General features: G+C 36.3%; 1 protein-coding gene across 5 annotated transcripts in view; it reads right to left on the reverse strand.

Annotated features, from left to right (window-relative positions):
* SNCA (synuclein alpha) overlaps window positions 1-25337 on the reverse strand; it is a 167091-nt gene that overhangs the window by 120909 nt on the left and 20845 nt on the right. For all 5 annotated transcript variants that reach the window (XM_047717982.1, XM_047717978.1, XM_047717981.1 and 2 more), the window contains exon 4: window positions 25083-25225. In XM_047717982.1, the coding sequence (XP_047573938.1) occupies window positions 25083-25225 (143 nt within the window). The remainder of the gene's footprint in view (window positions 1-25082; window positions 25226-25337) is intronic.

Raw genomic sequence — 25337 nt, forward strand, 5'->3', positions numbered from 1 at the left:
GAAGATATGGAAAAAGATTTTGTACTGAAAAGAGAACTAACACGAACAGCTATTTCTGACAGGTTCAACAGGAGTAGTGTAGGCAACAGGTTGTATAAAAATGTATGGCAGGGATTTTTGTGATCTTGGGCAAAAGTATGTGCCTGAGACAGTTGAGATTTAAGAAAAGGTTTTAGGCATAAAATATATACACATACATGAACATAAGAAAAGCCTGATACATTTGAGTAACAATGAATGAACCAGCATTAGAGACTTCATATATAGTAAGTATTAAATTTCCTGGATGTTCAAATGTTAGACAACTCTAACATGTATGAATAAACAAATGACAAAAGACATAACATTGGAACAAAAAAAAATGTGAACAATAAAATATCAGTCTTATGATGAACTTTTGCTTCTAATGAATGAAGAGCCAGTTAAGTATGTTTGAATGGGAAGGGACATTGAAGCAGTACAGATGGCAATTAAAAATGTACTAGGATGGATGCCTGGGTGGCTCAGTTGGTTGGACGACTGCCTTCGGCTCAGGTCATGATCCTGGATTCCCGGGATTGGGTCCCGCATCGGGCTCCCATCTCCACGGGGAGTCTGCTTCTCTCTCTGACCTTCTCCTCACTCATGCTCTCTCTCACTGTCTCTCTCTCAAATAAATAAATAAAATCTTTAAAAAAAAATGTACTAGGGGGACAAGGTAAGTCACGAATAGATGAACTGAGAACCTACACACTAATGTGGGCATAAGTTAATGAGTCCTGGCCAAACCACAGTGGAAGAGAGAGGGGAGAGATTGGAAGAATGAATAGAAAAAATAAGAGTTCTAGAATGGTATTATGGCCAGATGTGAAAAAGAGAAGACTGTGAATATACCTAAGATTTGTACCCTAGGTCATAGAGAAAATACTGATGTCTTTGGTGATAACTGATATGGAGGGGCTCCTATTTAGGAAAAAGATTAAACCCAACTTTAGACCTGCTGAAATCCAAGGGATGACATGATGTCTAAAAATGTGCACTGCACAAAGAGAAATATGAGAGTGTATATTAGGAAAGAGAGCCTACTAGAAATGTAAAAAAGAATAGTCATGAGAATGTATGACACTGCTGAGGAAAAAGCAAAACTCAGAGAATGAGTCAGGAATCTATAACCTTAAGTTATAAAAATAGGAGAAACAGTTTCTATAGAGAGTGCTCTAGGAAATAAACTCCAGAGCTGGATAAAAGAATCAAATGTCAACTAGATAGAAAAGCCATGGATATTGGTGTGTGAGCATATATAGCTGCATAAATGTCAAGTTACTATCTTACGTGGCTGTATTACTATGTACTCCAGAGCCTTTCACAGTACCTAAATGAAAGCGAGAGGATCACTATGTAGTCATGAAATTCTTTGTTCTATTATCTGCTTGTCTGTGATTTGCATAACATGACTGACTATAATCTGAGTATTGTGTGTGCCCTTTACTAATCAATCCTTGTATAAATCTCACAAGGATTTTCATTTCTCTAAAGATAAAGCTGGCTTGCTGAATATTATGTGCTCCAGGATAAATTTTAATCAATTCCATAAGAGACTACCAGTCATATTTTTGACACTTGTACGTTTTCAGGGATATCTCTTCTCATGTCTGCTATTTTTACTGGTTTCTTTTGTGAAGTATGCTGGTTTCTTCCTTTTTCCTCCTTAGCAACTCTCTCCACTCTGCTTTTGCTCTTTGCTCAGGGAAGATAATGTGTATGAACTACATCAGGGTTTCTCACACTTAGCACTAGTGACATTTTGAATTAGAGACTTCTTTGCTGTTGGAAGAAGTTTAGCAGAATGTCTGGCTTCTACCTACTAGGAGCTATTAGCACCTCTCACCTTCCTCCCAGAGTTGTAACAAACAAAAATGTCCGTGCAGAAAAAAATTGCCACTTCCCCCTCCCAGCATTGAGAACCAGAGGGTTACAGCAATGTACTCCTTTGCCTTTCAGTTACCATATGTGTTTGGCCAATGGAAGCACCAGCAGAGCAAATGGAGGGGGGAAAGTAAGATCAACTTGTTTGTTTCCCAAATATCCATTTTCTGCCAGGTCAGTGCAGGCGATCTTGGTCACTCCAAGGATCACAGCTCCTATTGGGCAGCTATCTTTAAACAATCTCTGCTCATTCATGTGTTTTCTCCATTCTCTCTCTCTCATTCTGATATTCTCTCTCTCTCTCCACACACACACACACACACACACACACACACACACACACACTCACACACACACCTCTCCTCTCCCCGCTGCCTACCACCCCAGAACCTGTAACTTCTCTCTTGCCCCTGCTCATGTAGGCCTAGTGGTTATCATGGTGCACAATGATACCACCCTGAAGTACTACATTATACCCTAATTCTATCCAACCTTCATAATTACTCACTTTATGAAAGTCTCCACAAATTACCCAATTTGTGTGTACCATCTGTTTCTGCAGGAATTATAACTGATAGAAAGTGTGTTCATATCAAAATATTTACAGTAAAGCAAAAATACCAAATAGTCACTGAGGTGTCTTCCTCCGTTTTAGCCCCAGTCGTTGCAACGTTTTGTGCAGGCAGCCTTGCAGTAGTCACGGACTGACACTGATATTACCTCTTACACTTTGATTTGATCGATTAAAGCTAGCTATGAATACCAAACATCCCTAAAGGCACCTTCTGGCCCTATTCCTCTCCTGTGAAACAGAGATACAAACCTACTATGAAGAGCAGCAACCAGGTGGAATTCTTGGAACTATTCCCAAGAAGAAAATATTGAGATTATAAAGACATGAGACCGTTGTAGTATTTTATAGTCACACCTTGTAAAGAAGCAGGGAAGTGTATGGAGATGTCTATTAATTTAGTCGTGCATTCGTTCTTTGAGTCAACAAATGCTTGGAGCCTACTGTTTTTGAAGACATTGTACTAGATACTGCAAAGGTTACAAAGTTGACTGAAATGTAGCCTTTATCCTAAGAAAAATTTACAATCTCTTTTGTTTGAGGTCCAAACAAAACAAAACAAAAACAAACAAAAAACAAAGCAAGACTGTAGGTGAAAGTGGTATTTGTACATTATATCACCCTGACGGCAAAGAAAGTATTCTCAGTACTTGGTGAGTGGCCAGATCCCAAGCCTGCAATAAGTATTAGTTGAATGTGTGGCTAAATGAAATATGAGGAAGGAAAAAAATATCACACAGTGCCTCACAGTTCTGTGTGGGAGCTATCAGTATAACACACTTCTCCCAGTTTCTAATTGCATTCCTGGCATATCTTATGTACATCAATCTTCTGTGATTAGATGAAACATTAACTGCTCTATTTGTCTTACTTTAGAAGAACATTAAGGATTATTTTGAAAATCAAATAATATCTCCCTAAACCTTAAGTTCAGAAATTTGTATACTGTGTCTTTTTTTTTTTTTTAAAGATTTTATTTATTTATTTGACAGAGAGAAATCACAAGTAGACGGAGAGGCAGGCAGAGAGAGAGAGAGAGGGAAGCAGGCTCCCGGCTGAGCAGAGAGCCCGATGCGGGACTCGATCCCAGGACCCTGAGATCATGACCTGAGCTGAAGGCAGCGGCTTAACCAACTGAGCCACCCAGGTGCCCTGTATACTGTGTCTTAACCAAAGTGAATCACAACTATATCTGTTGCACAGGTGAAAAAATGTAAAATAAGGTTCCTACTATACTGTTACTGTAGCTAATCTGGGCTTTACGAGGTTTCAAGCTGATTTCATTTTCTAAAGAAGTTTTAGGTTTATAGAAGAATAGTACAGAAAATACAGATAATTTCCACATACTCCTTTTTTCCCCTTCCCCCAATTTTCCCATTATTAACATATTGCATTAATATGATACATTCATTAAGACTGATGAACCAGTAATAATACGTTATTGTAACTACAGTCTATAGTTTATCTTCAGGCTCATTCTTTGTGTTGTATAGTTCCATGAGTTCTACAAATGTATGTCATGCACCCACCATTACAGTATCACAAAGCATAACTTCACTGTCCTAAACAAGCTCTGTGCTCTGCCTATTCATCCCTCTGTTCTTTTTCCACACTCTGGCAACCACTGATCTTTTTATGCTCTCCCTGATTTGGTCTTTTCCAGAATGTCATAGAGTTAAAATCATACAGTATGTACTTTTCAGACTAGCTTCCTTCATTTAGACATATGAATTCAAGCTTCCTCCATACTTTTGTGGCTTGACAGCTTTTTTTTTTAAATCACCAAATAATATTCCATTGTCTGAGTATACCACAGTTAATCCATTAACCAACCAAAAGACATCTTAGTTTCTCCCAGGTTTTGGCAGTTACATATAGAGCTTCTAGAAACATCTATATGCAAGTTTTTATGTGGATGTGCTTTCAACTTTTTTGGATACATGTTGAGGAATGTGACTGCTGGATTACATGGTAAGAGTATGTTTAGTTTTATAAGAAACAACCAAAGTGACATCCAAAGTGACTGTACCATTTTGCATTCCCACCAGTAATGAATTAGAAGAGCTCCTATTGCTTCACATATTCACCAACATTAGGTGCTGTGAGTATTTTGGTTTTTGCCATCCTAACAGGTGCACAGTCAGCTTTCAACACATTTTTGCATCACTACAATTAAAAAGCAGAACCTTTGGTTGTTTGATCTTTTTTTGGTTACTTGCCTATCCATTTTGAGCTATAAAGCTGACTACATACATAGAATATAAACCTTTCCTGTCCCTTTTTACATTCATATCAATGTTTCATTTGGTAAACAGTAATGACTATCAGTTAGCCATTGTTACAGGACATTTGTTTCTGACATGCACAAATATAAAGCTGCGAATCATGTGATGCAACACTGGAAACATTGCTGGGATATGTGATAGTCTCAGTTCGAGAGTAGAACAAGTACTGAGCTCAGATCAGTGGATTCAGTTCATTCCATCTGAGCCACTCACAATCATGAGACCTTGGTTCAGTTGACATCTTTCAGCCTTGAGAATGCACTTGTGAAATGAAAAAATATATTTTCTTTCTGCCCATCTTACTGTGAAACTGTTATAATATCAATATGCATTTAACTGTGCTGTGTATTTGATACTATGCAAACAAGCTGAAAATCACAAATCGCTATATAAAATATAGGATCATTTCTGTGATGGTCCTTACCCAAAGAGCTCACAATTTAGATAGAGAGCACCCAACTAACCACATTACAATTGATCCCTGCCATAGATGTGGTTTGACAAGAAAGCACTCAACTAACCACATTACAATTGATCACTACCATAGATGTGGTATGACAAGTTTCCTTCAGAACACTAAGAAATAATCATCAAAGATTATAGATATCAAGCTTTTTTGTGCCAAGTTCTGGGCCTATATTTATCTCATATACTCTCTATTGCGTCTCTGAGATGTGAATTTTATTATTCTCATTTCATACAGAGAATGTAACTGAATAATGAAGCAATTTGTTCATGGCAACAAAGCTAATGAAATTAATGTAATTCCACTTTTTACGGAAGATTGCGAAAAGCTGCATTATATATCCTTAACTATAAGGGCCATTTCTAGAACTCAATTTTCTAGAATTTAAGCTTACCACACACAATAGATTACCCCACAGATATTGACAGTGGGCAACTGTAGGAATTTTTACATGGAGATTTTTAAGGATAGGATCCCTTTTTACTTAAGAATCAATTTTACACAGTGTCTCTGTGTTCATACGGCTGTTTTACTTTTTTTTCTTCTATCAACAAAAAGGAGGTAGGGAGGGAAGGAGGGTGGAAGGAGGGGAGGAAAGGAGGAAGGGAGGAAAGAAAGAAGAAAGAAGGAAAGAGAGAAAGGAAGGAAGGAAGGAAGGGAAAGGAAAGAAAAGAAACACACACACACACACTACCTCATTCTCTTCATGACCTTCAATACCAAGGAAGACTGAATAGAATATCAAGATAAATTTGAGGCAGATTTAGTATCCTGCCTATCTCATTTTCATGGTTGCCCAGAAGTTAAGAGGTTTGGATTGATTAAAGCATGATAAGGGGAAAAAATATTGAACTAAGTGTCTAGAGTCTAAAACAGATATGAGAAAACTACTCCTAGCTCTACTGAGATTTGTCAGAGTAACTATTATACAGAGATGCTATGTTGCTTTTCCCTAAGATCTAAGAACATTTCTTACTCAGTCTTATATCCTAAAATTTACCATAGCGTATGGCACTATGTAGAAAATCATTGAACATTAGTCAAATATCAGATGTGAAAAGAGTTAGTGAGGTAAACAGAAATTCATATAATTTTTGTGGACTTACTTGTGTTCTATATTTGCTACAAGGTTGCTTATTAAATTGTTTTTGCTATTAGAACCAGTATTGATTGCTATTTAGCAGATCACCTCAAACTTCATTCAAAATACAATGTTTAAAAAGAAAGAAAACTAAAAAAATAAAATGTAAATGTGTGCCTAATTTAGATCACAAAGTTCTGAAATGGGCAGATCAAAGACAGAAAGTTTTAATACCTATGCAATAACAGGTCCTGAAAAGAAGTATTGACTCTATCAGCTTGCATTTAGTGTGCCTGAGTAAAGCCAAACAATGGTATTCCCAGAAACAATGCACTTTAGAAGAGCTAATACCAGCTAAACACATTGTAAAAGTACCATGCCAATATCTCTTCCAGTGAGGCACAGAGAAAATAATATATCTCTACAAGAAAAAATCCAATGCTGTATTAACTTGTGATTGCATTTAAAATATTTTAGAATACATTCCATAAAGTAAGAGAAAAATTCTAAAAAAAACTAATAAATCTTCCTTCAATAGTCTAAAAAGAAACACATAGAAAACAAATGAAGCAAAGAATACTTAGAACTGAGAGAAAAGTTAATAGAAACTCACATTTAAAAAAAGCTGAAAATCAAAAATAAACATATTAAGATTTCATCAAAATAAAAAGCTTCTGCACAGTGAAGGAAGCAATCCACAAATCTAAAAAGCAACCTACTGAATAGAAGATATTTGCAAATGACATATCCAATAAAGGGTTAGTATCCAAAATACATAAAGGACTGATACAAGTCAACACCCAAAAACTGAATACTCCAATTAAAACATAGGCAGAAGATCTGGACAAGCATTTCTCCAAAGAAGACCTACAGATGGCCAACAGATACATGAAAAGATGCTCAATAGCGTGGCTCACCAAGGAAACACAAATGAAAACTACAATGAGGTATCACCTCACATTGGTCAGAATGGCTAAAATCAGCAACACAAGAAACAACAGGTGCTGGCAAGGATATGGAGAAAAAAGGAACCCTTGTGCACTGCTGGTAAGAATGCAAACTGGTGGTGCAAAAACAATGAATACTGTTATGCTGAAAAGAAATAAAAAACTTAAAAAAAAGAGAGAGAATGCAAACTGGTATAGCCACTCTGGAAAATAGTTTGGTGGTTTCTCAAAAAGTCGAAAATAGAACTACTCTATGATCCAGCAATCACACTACTGGGTTATTTACCCAAAGAATACAAAAACACTAATTCCAAGGGACATTCCTATATTTATAGCCAAGATATGGAAGCAGCCCAAATGTCCATTGATTGATGAATGGATAAAAAAGATGTGATTTATGTGTAATATATATATATATAAAATAGAATATTATTATACATTATGTTATTATATGTCATATATAAAATATTATATACTATATAATGTTATTATATACTATATAATGGAATATTACTTAGCCACAAAAAATGAAATCTTGACATTTGTAACAACATGAATGGAGCTAGAGAATATAATGCTAAGAGAGATAAGCCATGTTGAAAAGGACAAATATCATACGATTTCACTCATATGCAGAATTTAAGAAACAAAAGAAATGAGCAAAGGAAAAAAAGAGAGAGAGACAAATGAAGAAACAGACTCTTAACTAGAGGAAAAAAAAATTGAAGGGAGGTGGGTGGAGGGATGGGTGAAATAGGTAATGGGGTTTAAGGAGTACACTTGTCATAATGAGCACAGGATGATTATAGAATTGTTGAATCAGTACATTGCGCACTTGAAATAACACTGTATGTTAACTACAATGGAATTAAAATTTAAAAAAATATAAAGAATATAAAATATAAGTTGGAAAACGAACCAAAAAAACCAAGTTGAAAATCAGTTTGAAATATAATATAGACAGGTAATCAAAGGAAAAGGGAAAGGAGTTCATGAAAAACATGAAATAAAATTTTTAAAGGATATTTTACCAAATTGTAAAAAAAAAAATTTAAAAGAAGAATTAACCAAAAAAATAAAAGAGAATCATGGCATGATGGCAGCAAAAGTCATTTCTTTCTGTACATTTGGCTGATGTGGGCTGAAAGTTTGGGTAGAGAATAACTAAGTGAAATTTAGGGCTTAATTAATTCAACTCAAAATACAATGGATAAATCAAATGAAATTTGGCATGCAGATTTATATAACCAATTTCCCCAAGTTTTTAATGTGGTAGGAAGTCTTAACTCCAAGCAAATATCCAAATTTCTCTGAACATAAAAAGTGAGGATGAGGGGCGCCTGGGTGGCTCAGTGGGTTAAAGCCTCTGCCTTTGGCTCAGGTCATGATCCCAGTGTCCTGGGATCTAGCCCGGGCATTGGGCTCTCTGCTCAGCAGGGAGCCTGCCTCCCCCCCCCCACCCCGTCTCTCTGCCTGCCTCTCTGCCTGCTTGTCATCTCTGTCATATAAATAAATAAAACTTTTTTTTTAAAAAAAAGTGAGGATGATTACCACCCCTGCAGCCATAATTCTACCTCTGTGAGGCAGTATGGATAAAGCCACAGTGGGCTATTCTTGGGCTCTTCAAATTTTACTCTATCAACTAGAAGGGATCTGAGGACAGGACATAAAAAAGGACTGTGGCCCTCATGTCATTTTGCTCACACAGTTTTCACTGACCTCTAGACCCGAGGGATATATTTTGGATTAAGAGAGCAAATTTACGCAAAATTTGCATTGGATCTATTTGGTGAATCTAGTGACCCTTACAATTTTGTTGCAGGGTATCAGTTGATTCCCTCTTATGGGGGAGGGATTGTCACACTAAAATGGTTTCCACCAGATCAAACATTACCGTAGGCAGAATTTATCTGTAGTTTTGGATGGATCCTTGTTTGTTATTAAAAAAAGATCTATCACACCCAAAGATACTTCCTGAAATAAGAATTTTCTCGATTAATCAGTGTAGCCCACAGAAAAAATAAGTTACCAAGCCTTCCTTTTGAATCTTGATCAATATTCAGAGATGACTATTCCACATCACAAAGGCTAACTAGTTTTAAACGTTTTTCTCTGCTCCTAATAAAATCTGTATTGCTGAAGTATTCTGGAAGAAATAAATAAAGGAGCCGGGTATCTCAGCCAGGGCTTCCCAGAGTTCCACACAGCTGATGAGTCCAGGCAGTGACAAATGACACGCTCTTCCTGAATATGCAGCCTTTCTCTGCCTCTCATCTTCTTGTAGCTGAACACTGTCATGTTCCTTATACAGGAAACCTACATTTCAGAGCTGTCATCCTTGCATAAAAGGCAGAGGGAGGGGAAAATTCCTTTATCAATCTGCCTAAACATTTCCTTTTATTATTTATATATCAATTATCATGTGAAAACACTGACTGTGTGCTTAGACCTGAAATGAGGAAAGTTGTTTTGGAAGGTGTTACTTACAAAGGAAAACACATAGTGGAGAGTCAGGAACAAAAGGATCATCCTTTTCAAGAGCAATCGGAAGCTTCCTGCCTTTATATTCCTAATCTTCTTTCTGGCTTCTTGTGCTCACCAACTGCCTAATATTGGAGGCATGTGGTTCTGCCCATCTGTCCAACAGTCAATCTAATTTATGTGATTCACTAAGAAAACATTTAATGGAATATGAATAATGTATAATGATAAGCAGTTTTTTAAATCTCTAAGATTTATCTTGAGTGAAAGGGTTTCTTTATTCTCAAGGAGAAAGTTAATGTCACATATCCATGCACAATCAAGTAGAATTGCTACACAAGTATGGAAAGCAAGAACTTTTGTGACAAGTATGAAAGATACAAGTAATTTTATTAGAATTGGCCCACATTCTATAATATGCCAAATCATTAGTATGCACCAAATTTCACATGGAAATCTGAAGTAGAGAATGATCTTTGCCATTTTACACATTCTTGCTGTCTATCTTTTCAAAAATTAAGATCAGAAATTCTGGTTAGTTTTTTTTAAAGAACACTGCACCATTTGCCCCTGCTTTCAGAAGAAGGAAACAGTCTACACTTAAATGAATAAAAATCCTTTCATGTATATATTAAGTATTGGAAAAGTGCCTGGAATGCCAGCATAGGTGGAGGGCAGTGCACCAGGAGAAAAGGGATAGGACATAAAATTTAATGAGAGCCCCATAATATAGGGCCTGTAAGTCACAGTAAGGATTTGGATTTCATTCTAGATGTGAAAGGAAGCCACTAGAGGAGTGACAGCGGGCAAGAGATGATTTGGTTTCTGTTTCAAGAATTACCGTGACTGGTGGGGAAGTAGAAACAGGTAGGTCACTTGGCAGTTAGAGAAGGAGTCTATGTGAAAAACTGGTGGAGGGCTAGCCTCAGGAGGTGTCAGTGGAGAAGGAAGTCATGCTAAAATCAGGGCATGTTGTGAAATACGGATGAACTGATAGCTAAAGAATTGGACAGAGAATGTAACAGAAAAAGTATTTTCACCTAAGCAACCAGATATGAATAGTATATCTGCAAATGCTAAGACAGGTAAGAAAGGTGAAATTACTATGCATTACGGCAGTTACAGAAAGCTTTTTTTTTTTTTTTTTGTAGTTCTGGAGGCTTGAGCTAGACATTTTGGACTGGATAAAATTAAGACAGGGGGCATAAGAGCCTTCTCAAAGGTAAAGCAGAGTTAAAGTTACATATTGTATAAGGTAACTGGGAGATATTTTGAAAACACTTGGGGGTCTGTGTAGACTGAAGAGTTCTGTGGAGCGACTGCAAAATTATATGATTGAAAAGAAAGGGAAGACAAATAAAATATGGCCTTGAATAGTGAGATGAAACCCTGCAGCTTGATTCTATACGTAGTAGACAGACACTGGTTAATTTTCTGGAACTAATCTAGCTAGTAGCTTCCAAATTATGTTACAGGAAGTACTGCCAAAGGCCATTTCACAGATTCCAAAGATAGATCAATGTATATGCATTCAAAAATGGCTGAACTCTGAGAAGATCAAGTAGATTTCTAAAGAAAATATAACCATAAATTTCATTTTACACACACATACCCCACACTCATACTCATACATATATATATATATACACATATATAATACTAAGCCAATACTCATAACATAAACTACTACCCTCCCCAAGTCAGTCTTTCACAGTTTCTTTTTATAAAGGTATCACTTAGTAAATTTCTATTTAGAACTGAATTCTATGTATCCTGAATACATACATCAATCAGTTAATTCTTACAATGTTTCAGTAAACTTGTAGGTCCAAAAATACAACATTTTAAAATGTGACCTTTGGAATTTGGGAGGGTCTGATCTGCTAGATATGACTAAAAGGCAGTACCTATTAATGCGATATTCAGAGGTTATAAGGAAAACTAAAGAATATAAAGGGTCTCCCAGGCCAGGTACAAGACCTTTGATCATATATAAAATAAACTATGCACTGTGGATGGACTTACCTAATTACAATAGAAATTAACTACAGTAAAAAAAAAGTCTATCAAAAAAGTATAATTTTATGACTTTCTATATGTTATCAAGTTAATAAGACCATTAAAAGTTATTCATAAGCTTAGGGATTAGGGCATTCTATGGATAAAGCATACTGAAACGAGAAAGGCAAAGTTTTGAGCATACATGAAAATAAAGTGATGATAACTTTCTCAGAGCCCAGAAGGTTTGTATTACAAGTTTGCAAAGTCAAATTGTAAGGTCCCACATGATCAGATAAACTTGCCAAAAATGAAAGAACAAATAAAGTATTACATTCATTCAGGCAATAAAACCCATTTACTCCTTGAAAATCTTTGTTAAAATTTATCTTGAGGGGGCACCTGGGTGGCTCAGTCATTAAGTGTCTGCCTTCAGCTCAGGTCATGATCTCTAGGTCCTGGGATCGAGCCCTGCATTGGGCTCCCTGATCAGCAGGAGCCTACTTCTCCCACTCCCACTCCCTCTGTTTATTTTCCCTTTCTTGCTGCCTCTCTCTTTCTCTGTCAAATAAATAAACTTTAAAAATCTAAAAAAAAAAAAAAATTATCTTGAAATTTGGATGTGCTACCCAGTATTATTTGATAGCAAAAGACAATGCTGAAATGGTATTTTAATTTTGTTTGACAATTGGGATCAAGAGAAATAAATGAGAGACTATAAACAGATTGTTTTTTGAGAAATAGTAAGAGACTGGTAGTGCTATGACATCTCACTCAGAGACAACCTTACTTCAGACTTGAAGGGAAGACAAGGAGGCTGGGGAAGAAATCTTCAAGCAAAATCTATAACATTAATAGACTAAGAAACTCCTACATATACTCATCATGATTAAGAGTTCAATGTCAATGCCTAGAGCACAAGAAACTGGTCTCGAATATCACTATATTTCTGATGCTGCCTGGTATAGTATCTTACACACAGCAAGACTTCAACAAATATGGACTAGATGAACTGATGAATAAATAGGTGAATGGATGAATAAAAAATGTACAACTGTATGCTTAAATACCCATAAAGCTGATATTTTTACATTAGTAGAACAAATGTAACCAGAACTGGGAACACCAAGAAGGAAAATTAGCCTCTTTACGTTTTACTTGTGCTAAAAGCAGCAGAATGCTTAGTCACGTGTCGAAGAGAGTAGAATATTATAAATACTATTTATTATGCTTTTGTTATGAGTCTAATACATATTTGTTAAAGGAAATTGAAAAAAATACAAATAAGCAAGAAGGGACAATAAAATGACTGTAATCCAAGACCCAGAAATGGTCTGTTACAGTGTTTCCTCAAGGACAACATGGGAGGACTTTTGTGGTCACAGTAATGCCTGGGGAGTATTACTGGCATCTCACAAGCAACGCCTAAGGCTGGGACACTTCCTACAGTGAGTGAGAGAGTTCCCCAGAGCAAAATGTTATCCAGCTGGAAATGCGGAGTGCTTCATTGAGAAAAACTGAGAGCTTGGCGCATTACTTCAGGTCTTCTTATATACGTATATCATACATAGATTGTTTGTTAAATAAAAATAGTAATACTATACAAACTGTTCATATTGTTTGGTCATCTGTTCTTTTCACTTAATGCAACAAGGGCATCCTTCCACTCCTTTAAGTATTCTTCTGTGTCAGCATTTTAATGGCTGCTCAGCATACCACTATATGGATCAAGCGTATCCTAGGCTTTATCAACCTCATTTAAGACCCTATTGTGAAATGTCTAATTTTTTCCCAACTTAACATTATAATCAATGCTGAGATGAACATCTTTAAATTAAAATTCATGATCATTTAAGTTCTTAGAAGTGAAACTGTTGAATCAAGGAATATCCTAATTTCAATGCTTTTAATGTAGATTTCCAACACGTCTTCAAGAATGGTTTTTATCAATTTATTCTCCAACCATACTGTTGGTGATTGAGTTAACATCTCTCACATAAAGTTGCTAGAAATGTGAAACAGCAGCTGAGGGCATGGTGACCTTGGGTAATAGCTGTAATACATAACTCCCTATCCCCCATCTAAATAGGAGGCGCAAGGATTGTTACGAAATGAACAATGAAACTAAATTATAAAAGTTCAAGTGAACTTTTCATTATTATTTTCATTATTTTCCCATCAGTAAAGTTTAAAAAGAGGAGAGAGATTTCCAAGGAAATAGATTTGAAGGAAAGGTGTTAGTGGACCATGGGAATGTGTCTTTTCCCTTGAACTCTTCTCTATGGAGACAAGTGGTAACTCATGAGCTTGGAGAGGTCTGTGTGCTGGGAAGGCTCACGTCTTATTCCCTGGTGGGATTCTGCCTAAAGAGCAGGACCTGCTAGCTTACCCAGGGCCAACACAGTATAGGCAAATAGCCACAGAGGCGTGGAGGACGGACATACCAAGCTGGAGAGTTGAATCCCAGTCCCCTCACCCCACATCCCCTGATTCCTGAGAGTTGAGGCCAGTATGGTGGAGATTCCTAGGTTTTCCCTGAGTTCAGATTAGGCAGAAAGAAGAGTACCCAGGCTCTAGTGGCCAAGTGTGGAGGATAGAGGCACGGAGTGATAGGAGAGTATGTTTGTCCTCAACCTTGAGGTTAGGAGGGGACAGGTGGGCAATTTAGACATACAATGTACCACATCAGAGAGGCACCCAGGGACATTTGTGGCTGTGCTGAATGAAAGCCAGGATGGATCAAAAGCAAGGATACTGTTATACCTATCTTCTTTCCCCCTTTGCAGATATATCATCCCATTTTCAAATGAACTTGGGGAGAGGAAACTTGAGCTCATGTTGAGCTCTGACAACAAACAAACTTTCTATTTGGTTGAATATTTATATAATGAATCTGTTTTACCTTGCAAATAACTAAAATAAGATTTAATGCCAGGCCTTAAAGATTATAAATTAAGCCTTAGTGCTTGTCATGAAGGTTTCAAAATCAGAGAAGCTTGGGATTTTACCACTTCTGGAATTGCTCCCATTCTAGAAAGTTCTGGCATACAAAATTAGCTTCAAGAAAAACCTCCTGGGCTCCTTCCCTTCATTGGACTTTCCTGCCTTTTTTTTTTTTTTTAAGATTTTATTTATTTCAGAGAGAGAGTGTGTGTGAGAGAGAGAGAGAGAGAGAGAGAGAGAGAGAAAGAGAACATGAGAAGGGGGAGGAGCAGACTCCCCACTGAGCTGGGAGCCTGATGCAGGGCTTGATCTCAGAACTGCAGGATCATGACCTGAGCAGAAGGCACATGTTTAACCAACTGAGCGTCCCATCCTGTCTTTGCGTTTAAGGGAAGGGGCCAAGACAACATAGCCAATTCTTAGACTTGTCCCTTTTCAGGTCAGAAAGAAGCTTCATCTGGATATGGTACAAAAGTTTCATATGAATGAAGAAAGTCATTTCTCTGGCCTTGTCCAAGAGATCTTACAGAAAATGGCTATAAAAGAATAGGATTTAGATATGAAATGCTGAGTCCTGATACTCTCTAAATATCTCTAACCCAGAACCTAAACAGCAGCCTTATTAAGAAAAAGACAAAAAGGGGGCACCTGGGTGGCTCAGTGGGTTAAGCCGCTGCCTTCGGCTCAGGTCATGATCTCAGGGTCCTGGGATGGAGTCCCACATCGGGCTCTCTGCTCAGCAGGGAGCCTGCTTCCCTCTCTCTCTCTCTCTCTGCCTGCCTCTCTGTCTACTTGTGATCTCTCTCTGTCAAATAAATAAATAAAATCTTTAAAAAAAAAAAAAAAAAGAAAAAAGAAAAAGACAAAAAGAGTGAGTGGGGACAGCTTCAGTCAGCCTGGGGCATCTTAAACTTGACTTCCAGTAAATACCCAGACCTATTCTCCATGGGTTTGACATTAAAAAGACATTAGAAAAGATAGCAACTCTATCCCTAACAAGATACTAGGGCTCCAGGACTTTCTTCTGTTGAAAAGAGAAAATTTTTAACTTTGTTTACTCCACTGTTTCCCAAAATTATTTCTTTCTAATTACATGTGTATAATATTCAATAGAACCACACTGGGGAAATCAAGTGAAAAATGACTGTAGTGTGACTTCATTTTATTTAGGTAAACAAAGTAAGATGTTTGTTGAATGGTTTTTCCACTTTGTGTTTACAATTTATTTATATGAACAAGACCTATAATCATATATCTAACAAAATTCAAAGAAAATGCAGGTTCTTCTTAACAAAATGTCCTCACTATAAGACATATCACAATTGATTGTTTATCTTTTGTCTGAATGATCTCATTGCATTCACACTGACTGTGCCGTGGCCGGCCAGTCATAGACACTTGAGTAGCTTTGGTTTAGAAAGGTTAAATGAGTTGCCAGAGGTCTGGCAAATGCATAATTGAACAAACTGGCCTAAAATTCAAGCCATTAAACATACTCAAAACATTCTGAATTCATTTAATCCAATACTTTTCTTTCACAAATGAGAAAATCTGTGCTTAGAGGGATGAGAAGACATCATCCAGCAGAGGGAGAGAGACAAGACCAACTCCACATTCCCTGACTTAAAACTCATGCCCTGCGTACTAAGCCATGCTTTTTCTATACACATGACAAAATCAAATGACGTAGATAAACCAGGAACCCAGTATAAAGATAACGGCCAGCTGGCTATCATGATGAGTCAAAGAACAAATATAGAGCAGCTTTAATTAGAAAACTTGTGAACTGCTTTTGTTTTAAACAAAAGTGTTGGTTTTCCTTTACAGGAAGAACACCATGAAAGGATTACTACTTTAAGCAGTTATTAGTTATTAAGATGAGATTATTATTTTTCTTAAAGATTTTTGACAGAGAGAGAGAGAGGCAGAGAGGCAGGCAGAGAGAGAGGGGGGAAGCAGGCTCCCTGCTGAGCAAAGAGCCCGATGTAGGGCTCAATCCCAGGACCCTGAGATCATGACCTGAGCAAAGGCAGAGGCTTAACCCACTGAGCCACCCAGGCACCCCAAGATGAGATTTTTTTTTTTTTTAAGTGCCTACTTTAGGGCGCCTGGGTGGCTCAGTGGGTTAAGCTGCTGCCTTCGGCTCAGGTCATGATCCCAGGTCCTGGATTCGAGCCCCACATCGGGCTTTCTACTCGGCAGGAAGCCTGCTTCCTCCTCTCTCTCTCTGCCTGCCTCTCTGCCTACTTGTGATTTCTCTCTGTCAAATAAATAAATAAAATCTTTAAAAAAAAAATAAAGTGCCTACTTTACATATGTCATAATGTTAACAACTGAAGACGAGGTATTTTTAATACCACTGTATGCTTTGCATGACAACTGTATTAATCCCCAAACTCAGTGACATTGGTAAGAGCACATGCCTTCTCCGGTTTCACTAGATAGTAAATAATACACAGTCTATCGACCAAAACCTGGACCCTTAAGACTAAAAACTGTATGTACATGCTCAGAAAACTTGTGGCATGAAATAGAAATACTGAAAGGGCAATTCTCCACTCTTGAAGATTTCCAACAATCAAATAGGACAAAGTATATATACATGTGAATTGGAGATATTTTACTATTATGGTTAATCAGACAGTTAAATTCTATTCTTAAATTCTAAAATCTTAAATTAAAAGTTCACATCATTCTTCGCAATTCACGAAGCTGCTAACTGAATATATTCTTATGAATTGAGTTCCAAATAGATTTATTTTGTTAGTGTGAGGAACACAAAAGAAGAGTAAGACAGTTTCTACCTCTAATCAGGAAGACAAAATAGATACTCCTTTTTTAAAAACCTTTTTATTCATTCATTCAACTGTTTATTCAACAAACATAACTTCTGGCTAGGTGTTCCTTATATTAATGTATACTATAGGCTCATTAAGAATTAAATACTATATTGAAAATTTTCAAAATAACTGTTTAGTAATTCCAGAATTACCTGATAAAGAATATTGAAATTGTAACTTAAATATTTAAATGTTTTGCAAAGTTTTGATAAAATTTCTTATAAAAGAATTACCTCCTATTTTAGTTGACAAATTACTTATTTTCTATCCTCATCATGGAACAATTGGGTTGATGAGATGTCTCATTCAACTCTAGTTCCATAATTATGTATTTGCATGCAGAACACAATTGGCATCTCATTTACCTTATTTCTGTTCTTTTGAATTCAAGTAAACATACTTTGTCCTAGATTTTTGTGTATTTTGAGTATATCTATTTTCTCTTGATAAAGCTAACAATACCATCAAATATTTCCCTGAAAATGGGAAAACTAAAAGCCTGTATTTGAGTGGCAAAAAATAAAATTACTCTAACTTTTTAGGAACAGAAAAGCTGGTTATCATTGAAGTTTGGAAAATGACTATTTTATGTCATAATAAACAAACATGTCTATTTCCTTTATTCCTGTCACGTAAACATATTAATATTCTTTTTCTAGGTTTGCCATTGAATTATAAAGTGGAAACATAGCTCAGATGGCAACAGAAGTTTAAAATGAAAACACCTAAGTTTGAAATCATTCTCTATATAGTAATATCTAATTCATGAAACTATCAAAAATATCATGCTCTCTTTGCATATGAAGGGACACTAACAATAGATGTTAGCCACCTGCACAGTGAAGTCTGGTTCATAAAAGTATGGTCATGGCTCTCACATTGCATTCAGTAGAATTTTAATTAATATTAAGCATTTATGAAGGAATAAGCCATTATCATAAATATGAGTTAAAGCTGTTTGCTAGTGTGCCTTGAAGCAGTTCTATCACAGTCTTCCTATAACACATTTTCTAACAAACAAAAGTATTTTCACAATTGGTTCTTTGAACACTGAAATTGATTTGTAGTCATATATATATTGTGGGGCTATAATGCTTACACATTATTAACTACTGGTGCTAGGACTCAGGTGGAAATACTTTTATGTTTCTGTCTAAATGGCTAAAATATTGTAGCTGTTCTCTCTATGTGTGTGAGGTAATTTCATAATCTGCTCACACAAACAAAATTTGAAGTATAATATTTATTGAGAGTATAGGTCTCTGTCATTCCTAACAAAAAGCGTTTTGGTTTTTTTTCCCATGATGGATATATACTCGTTACATACATGTTCTCAAAGAGTAGAGATGCTCCTTTTTGCCAGGAGTAAGTCTGTCAGTTGCTGTGCCTAGACCACATTTCTGGAAAGCAGGAGTCAGGCATACGTTATTCACCTTGGTATTCCTCAGAGTGCCCAACTGAATGTCCAATACATCCCAAGAACCCATTAAATAAATGAATGATATTGAATTTTAATGAAAACATAATCATAAGCCTAAGTTTCTTACAACTTCATATATAATTATTGTGCACTTTCCCTTTTACAACCTTACTAATTTAAGGGTCATTAGGAATCATAATTCATCCAGCCTGAACCCAGTGAAATATTAGATACAAAGAAAGCCCATTGTAATAGATATGTTTCTAAGTAGAGAAACTGTGCGTAATATTAATAGACTTTCATATGAGCTTAAATATTGATTTTTACATACTAAATTGCAAAATATTACTGATTATATACATGTTAAAAACAAATCAATCAGGTCAATTAGGTTTTTTCTTTAACTACAACATGCTTTAACTTAAGATTATAATGCTATTAACAGTATGTGCCACTCTCACCACAAGTAAAAATTAGGCAACTCCCTGTGCCACAGAACTTTTAGGTTAGGTTTTTTTGCTGTTGTGGCTTTTTTTTTTTTAAGATCCTATTTATTTATTTGACAGAGATCACAAGTAGGCAGAAAGGCAGGCGAGGGTGGGGCAGGGAGTAGGCTCCCCTCTGAGCAGAAAGCCTGATGCGGGCTGGATCCCAGGACTCTGGGATCATGACCTGAGCCAAAGGCAGAGGCTTAACCCACTAAGCCACTAAGCCACCCAGGCGCCCCCTTGGGTTGGGTTTAAATACAACTAACGTCATGTTGGTCATCTTCAGACATCAAGCACAATTCTCAAATTCTAATTATTTGAGCAATATAATAGATCTATCATTATTAGACATTTAAGAAGAATGTACTATAAATCAGAGTATTTCACGGGATCCTGGGATCCAGCCTGCATCGGGCTCTCTGCTCGGCAGGGAGCCTGCTTCCCCCTCTCTCTCTGCCTCCCTCTCTGCCTACTTGTGATCTCTGTCAAATAAATAAATAAAAATCTTTAAAAAAAATTACACCTATGATCTGTGTATACTTCTTCAAAGAAATCTGAAAGACTGCCTGTGACCTTTGGCTTATTTGTGAGATCAGCATAAATGAGTTCGTTTAGGTCAACATCCATCATCTGATTATTTAATTAGAAGGTATGTAACACTCAAGTGTTTAAAAATAAGTCTGCATCAAGCTAAACATGATAGCTCTGGTAAGTCAAAGGAAATTAAGGAGAAGGACACTTAAATGTTACAAAAAATGACCCATTCCTGCTTTGTTTTATTCCTCTACCCCACACTAGATTAGCTATCCTCTTATGAATTAAGTCAGGAGACCAAGTATGCATGTTTCTGCCCATTTGCAATCAATATTTTCTGGATAACTGTGCTGGGGATAGTAAAAATTTCTTATATTCCGATCTAATTTTTTCAAAATGGCATTGTTCAGGAACTTCATTCTAATTCTGAAGAAAAAAGTAAATATATGAATATTTCAAGTATCTGAGGCTGTAAATACTTCAAACTTATTTATTGCATGAAACCTATTAATATCCATGTAAGTAGGTTTGTGACTAAATAGGATGTGATAATAAAGCTAAGTACTGTACTATTTGTCAGGCAGTGGTTCGATGGTATATGTAAAACTTTCACTCTCCATAAATAAAAAAATACATAAGTATAGACCTCAGGGACGCTGAGAATCCAACTCTTCTATGGCATTGCAGCACGGAAGAAAAGCTCCTCTATCCAACAAGGATTTATTTGAGCAGTAACGACATGCAAAGCACTGTTGAGAGGTCAGAATGGAGCAAATGTTGTGACTAGCTGTATATTGCAAACATAGATGTACTACAGAGCAACTCTTACTCATTACGCTTGCTTATAGTAGTTTTGGTACAAGCAGATAATTTGTTCTCAATAGAAGCAGGAAACAATTTGAGAATAAAAGAAAAAAAATTCCAGATGCAATGGTTTTGTATAGCATCTGGTCTGCCATGTTTTGTAAATACTGGAGAAGCTTTGACCAGTTTGACCTAGAGATGGAATGTAACTTTGCTTACAAAAATTGCTATTAAGCTCCTGCTTAAGGTGTTCTAATTTTCTGTGACCACACTAAAAGCAAAAGATAAATGTGAATAAAATGTAAAAAAAAAAAAAAAAAAGTAGAAAACAAATTTTGTCTACATAATACCACTGTTTGTTTGAACTTAAAACTTGAGCATTTCTGCCAATGCATTTGCAGCCTGCTTCTACCACTCCAATTAAATGAATGAGCTTCAGGAATTGAATTGTATAGCAGATAATCTCTTTTGTGCACACAGGTAAAAATATAGATCAGCAGATGCATTATTCTAATGTATTCAGTACAGGAGTTAATAATATTTGATAAAGCAAATTCTTAGAATTCAAGACATCCCACTTATCCTTTAATCTAATATCTTATAATAAGAAATTATTAGTAAGGATATCTTCAATCATATGAAATTCAAATAAAAAAATACTTAGGTATCTGTCATCATATCTCTCTGTTAACATCAAAAGGAGATAGAGTACACCAAAACAAATGTTCCCAAAGAGATAAATTTAGCAAATAAAAACAGAAAAATCAAAATGAGCTACTAGAACTCTTGGCTTCTAAAAGAAAAAGGAAAGAAGGAAAGAAAGAGGAAGAAAGAAAGAAAGAAAACACCAAACGGATTAAAGAAAGAAAAGAGGAAAGGAAGAGAAAGGGAGGGAGAAAGAAAGAAAAAAGATTTGTTCCACTATCAATCATGGAGTAATGGGCCAAAGAGCCTCAAAAGGCATGAGGGCTAAACATCAATGTAGCCACTACTTTTGCAGTACTGCTGATATTTAAGAGAGGCACCTACTGCCAAGAGAATGGCATAGCCATTAATCCACTTCAATGAGCTAACACCCAGCAGTCCTGCTAACCACATCCCTCTTCCCCCAAGCCTTATGAAATGTATCACCAAATTTTGTTGATATTACCTCCTACATAGTCTTTAAATTAATCCATTTCTTTCTCTTCCCCCACCTACACCTTAGAACAAGCAGTTATCTCCTCTTTCCATCACAGCCCACAAACAGGTCCCTGTTTTCCACCCTTCCCTCCCTTTAATATCTTTCCTGCCTGGAGAGCAGAGATATCTTTTCAACATGCAAAATTATAACCTTTCTTGCTTAAAAGTTTTTTAATAGGTTCTGTCATTCTTAGAATAAAGACCAACATTTTCCACATAGCCAATGAGGATGGGACCCCCTTCATATTTCTCCAACGTCTTCTACATTATTTTCTGTGGCTCCAGCTGCAGTCCTCTTTGACTTGCCAAAGTCCCCATCCTACCATGTGAGATTTCTTCATGTTGTTAGTTTTGCCTGCTATGTTTTTTTTTTTTTCCAACTCCCACTTGTTTATTAATTGCCAGTCATCTTTCTAGATCTCAATGCAGACATCACTTCCTCAGGGAAACCTCTATAGTACTCTCTCTTATCCCTACCCCATTCTAGCTGGGATGTTCTTAGCATTATGTACTCCATAGCATTTCACAGTTTAGAACTGCATACTTATTGCATGGTAATTAGGTGATTATTATAAATCTTTGTCACTAGACTGTAAGCTCATGTATGGTTTTTCTCATCATTTTAACCCCAATATCTAGCAGAGTTTCAGACACATAGTGAGCAAGCATTATTTCTTGAATGAAGAATGAGTATGCCAAAGGAGTCATTAACAACTAGTTAAACCAACAATAATCTGCTTATTTCCATTTACCAGAATCATTTTGATCAGTTTGAATGATGAAATTACATTATTTCAAACCTCATAATGAACAAATTGAATGATTTTATCTAAACTCTCTAAGATTTTTGGCATTTCATAGATATGGCCAGAATGAAAAGATTATTAGCATCCTCCTTGAGTTATAATAGAAACTCAGAACATTGTTGCTAAATTAGGCTTTTTAACAATTTTCTCATATAGTTTCTCATTATGTGAGAAAGGGTCTTAGGAGAAACTCAAAAGGTCAACCAGCCTGTTGGTAACAGAGCAGGGATGAAAATCAGCCATTTAAACTTTCAGTTTTATGTGTTTTTTTTTTTTTCTATAACTATGCCGCAATTTCTGGGTTTTATGGCTTCATTTTCATACTAAAAATTTGGAAGAACTTGTAATTACCCATAAGAGAAATATCTCCAAATGGTTAATTTTATCATATCATTTAGATTTCTGCTTTAAAGTACTAAAATAAATAGCAATATTTTTAGAAAAGTTAAAAAAATCCTATTTTATAAGAAATGAAGCACTTTCATGCCTTATTTGCAATATACATAGTATTCCTTAAATAAGAATGAGAAGGGGATGGTACATGTTTCCCCAGTTTCTTAATATTCTGAAGCACAGAATTTTTCCAGTTAAATCTGGTTTTCTATAATTCAATTTATAAAAACTCAAAAGGAAGTTAGGTTTTGAGGAAGTGGTTGGGGAAGTGACATAGCATATGGAAAAACAGTCAGTTACAACTGGGCATGTGACCTTGGACTGTTCACATCCCCCTGTAGATTCCACTTTCCTTATCTGTACAATCAGAAGGTTGGTCTAAATGATGGGTTTTGTCTGTTAATGGGCTTCCAAGATCCCCCCGAAGCCCTTTATCATGTGTATTTCTGAGAAGAAAGTCCATAGCTTTTATGTGATTGGCAGAAGGGCTTGGGACATTGAACAAGTTAATTGCTGTATTAATAGCTGAAGTCCGTCCTACCTTTTGAAATGTAATAAAGCTATAATCATAAATTCAGACAGAAAATATAATTGTGTATAATTATTAGCATAAGAAATAAAATTATTTGAAGAGGACAACCTACACAAAGGAATACTACTATTATTAACCATACACGTAAGTGTTAGCTGAAGAGCCACACTAGAAGCCCAGCCCAGATTTTCCGTAAGTAGCATCAATTGCCCAGATAACATAAATGCATGTGATAAATCTCAATAGTTACAGGTTTTTAGTCCCACATTTTTATTATTAGTGTTTTAATGATCCATCAAGGAAAGCCTGCTACATAGAATTACATGAAGTGGAAACAATCCAGAGCCAGCAAACTTTTTTACGTCGCAACTATGGCTATTCAACGATCCGAAAGTTATACTCAAATGGTTTTCAAATAGATATTTTGAAAACTATATAAGAAAGTAGCTTGATGTGCTGGTTTGTAAAAAAGGGAAAAGTAAAGAGTAGGAAGACTGGGAACAGCAGAGGTGAGGAAAATGGTTCCAATCTCAAATAGGTCAGGGCAGGCCTCATGGAGAAGGTAGCATTTAACAAAAACCTGAGGAGAGGAGAGAGTGAGCCAAATATATAACCTGGGAAGAGCTTTCCAGACAGAGGGAGACACCAGGGCAAGAAAAGTACTTGATTTGTTTAAAGAATAGCAAGGAGCCCATGGTGCCAAGGGAACAGCAAAAATCTCTGCTGCTGTGGTCACAAAACTTTTGAAATTTCATCTTCCAGTTGACACTTCATTTTCTATCACTTACCTGTTTAAAATGAAAGTCATAATACCTTTAGTATAATCTTACTAGAGTCTCATAGTTGTCAAAAATACAGTCAAGGTTCTTCTGAGAATTTGAAAATCACCCCAAAACCACAATCTCTGGCTGGTATGCAATTTCACTCTCAGTCTCTACAAACATATATTTGCAAATAAGCCGCCATGTGACAAGCAAATATGCCATCTAATAAGAGATGATGTCATTATAAAGAAATCAAGTGAAAGATCTTTAGTTTGACAATTTGTCAGTTGGGCACAAAGCATTTGTTATATCCCAACAAAGAGAGATTGCAAGATTCATAGCTAACATGAAAGCACCCTTTCTTTCTGAAATGTCACTGTTCTTTTGGTTTTTATTACATTGTTCATTTCATTAACTTTATTCCAGAAAATGAAACAATCATAATTACTCTACAATTTTCATGCATTTATCTGGGTTAATAACTCCAAAAAGAATACGTACATAAAAGTAGTCCCTTTTTTGAGAAGAGGGTCAGTCAGCCCTTTCCCAAGTGAGCATCTTATTCCTGCCTAGTATCTTCCACGAAAATGCCCTGTGATCCCCAGACTTTACCAATGTAACATAAATTGTGTGCAACCATACCTTGCCCAGCTGATCCTTTTTGCCAAAGCCAGTGGCAGCTGCAATGCTCCCTGCTCCCTCCACGGTCTTCTGTGCTACTGCTGTCACCCCCGTCACCACCGCCTCACCCACATTTGTCACTTGCTCTTTGGTCTTCTCAGCCACTGGGATAAATCCAGAACAACAACAGATTAAGGGACAAATGAACAACAGGGACTGAAAATAATTTTATTTCCACTAGCTGTCAACTTCTAAAGACCTGTATTTGCACATACT

The sequence above is a fragment of the Lutra lutra genome, chromosome 2 (assembly GCF_902655055.1).
Source record: "Lutra lutra chromosome 2, mLutLut1.2, whole genome shotgun sequence".
Classification (NCBI taxonomy): Eukaryota; Metazoa; Chordata; class Mammalia; order Carnivora; family Mustelidae; genus Lutra; species Lutra lutra.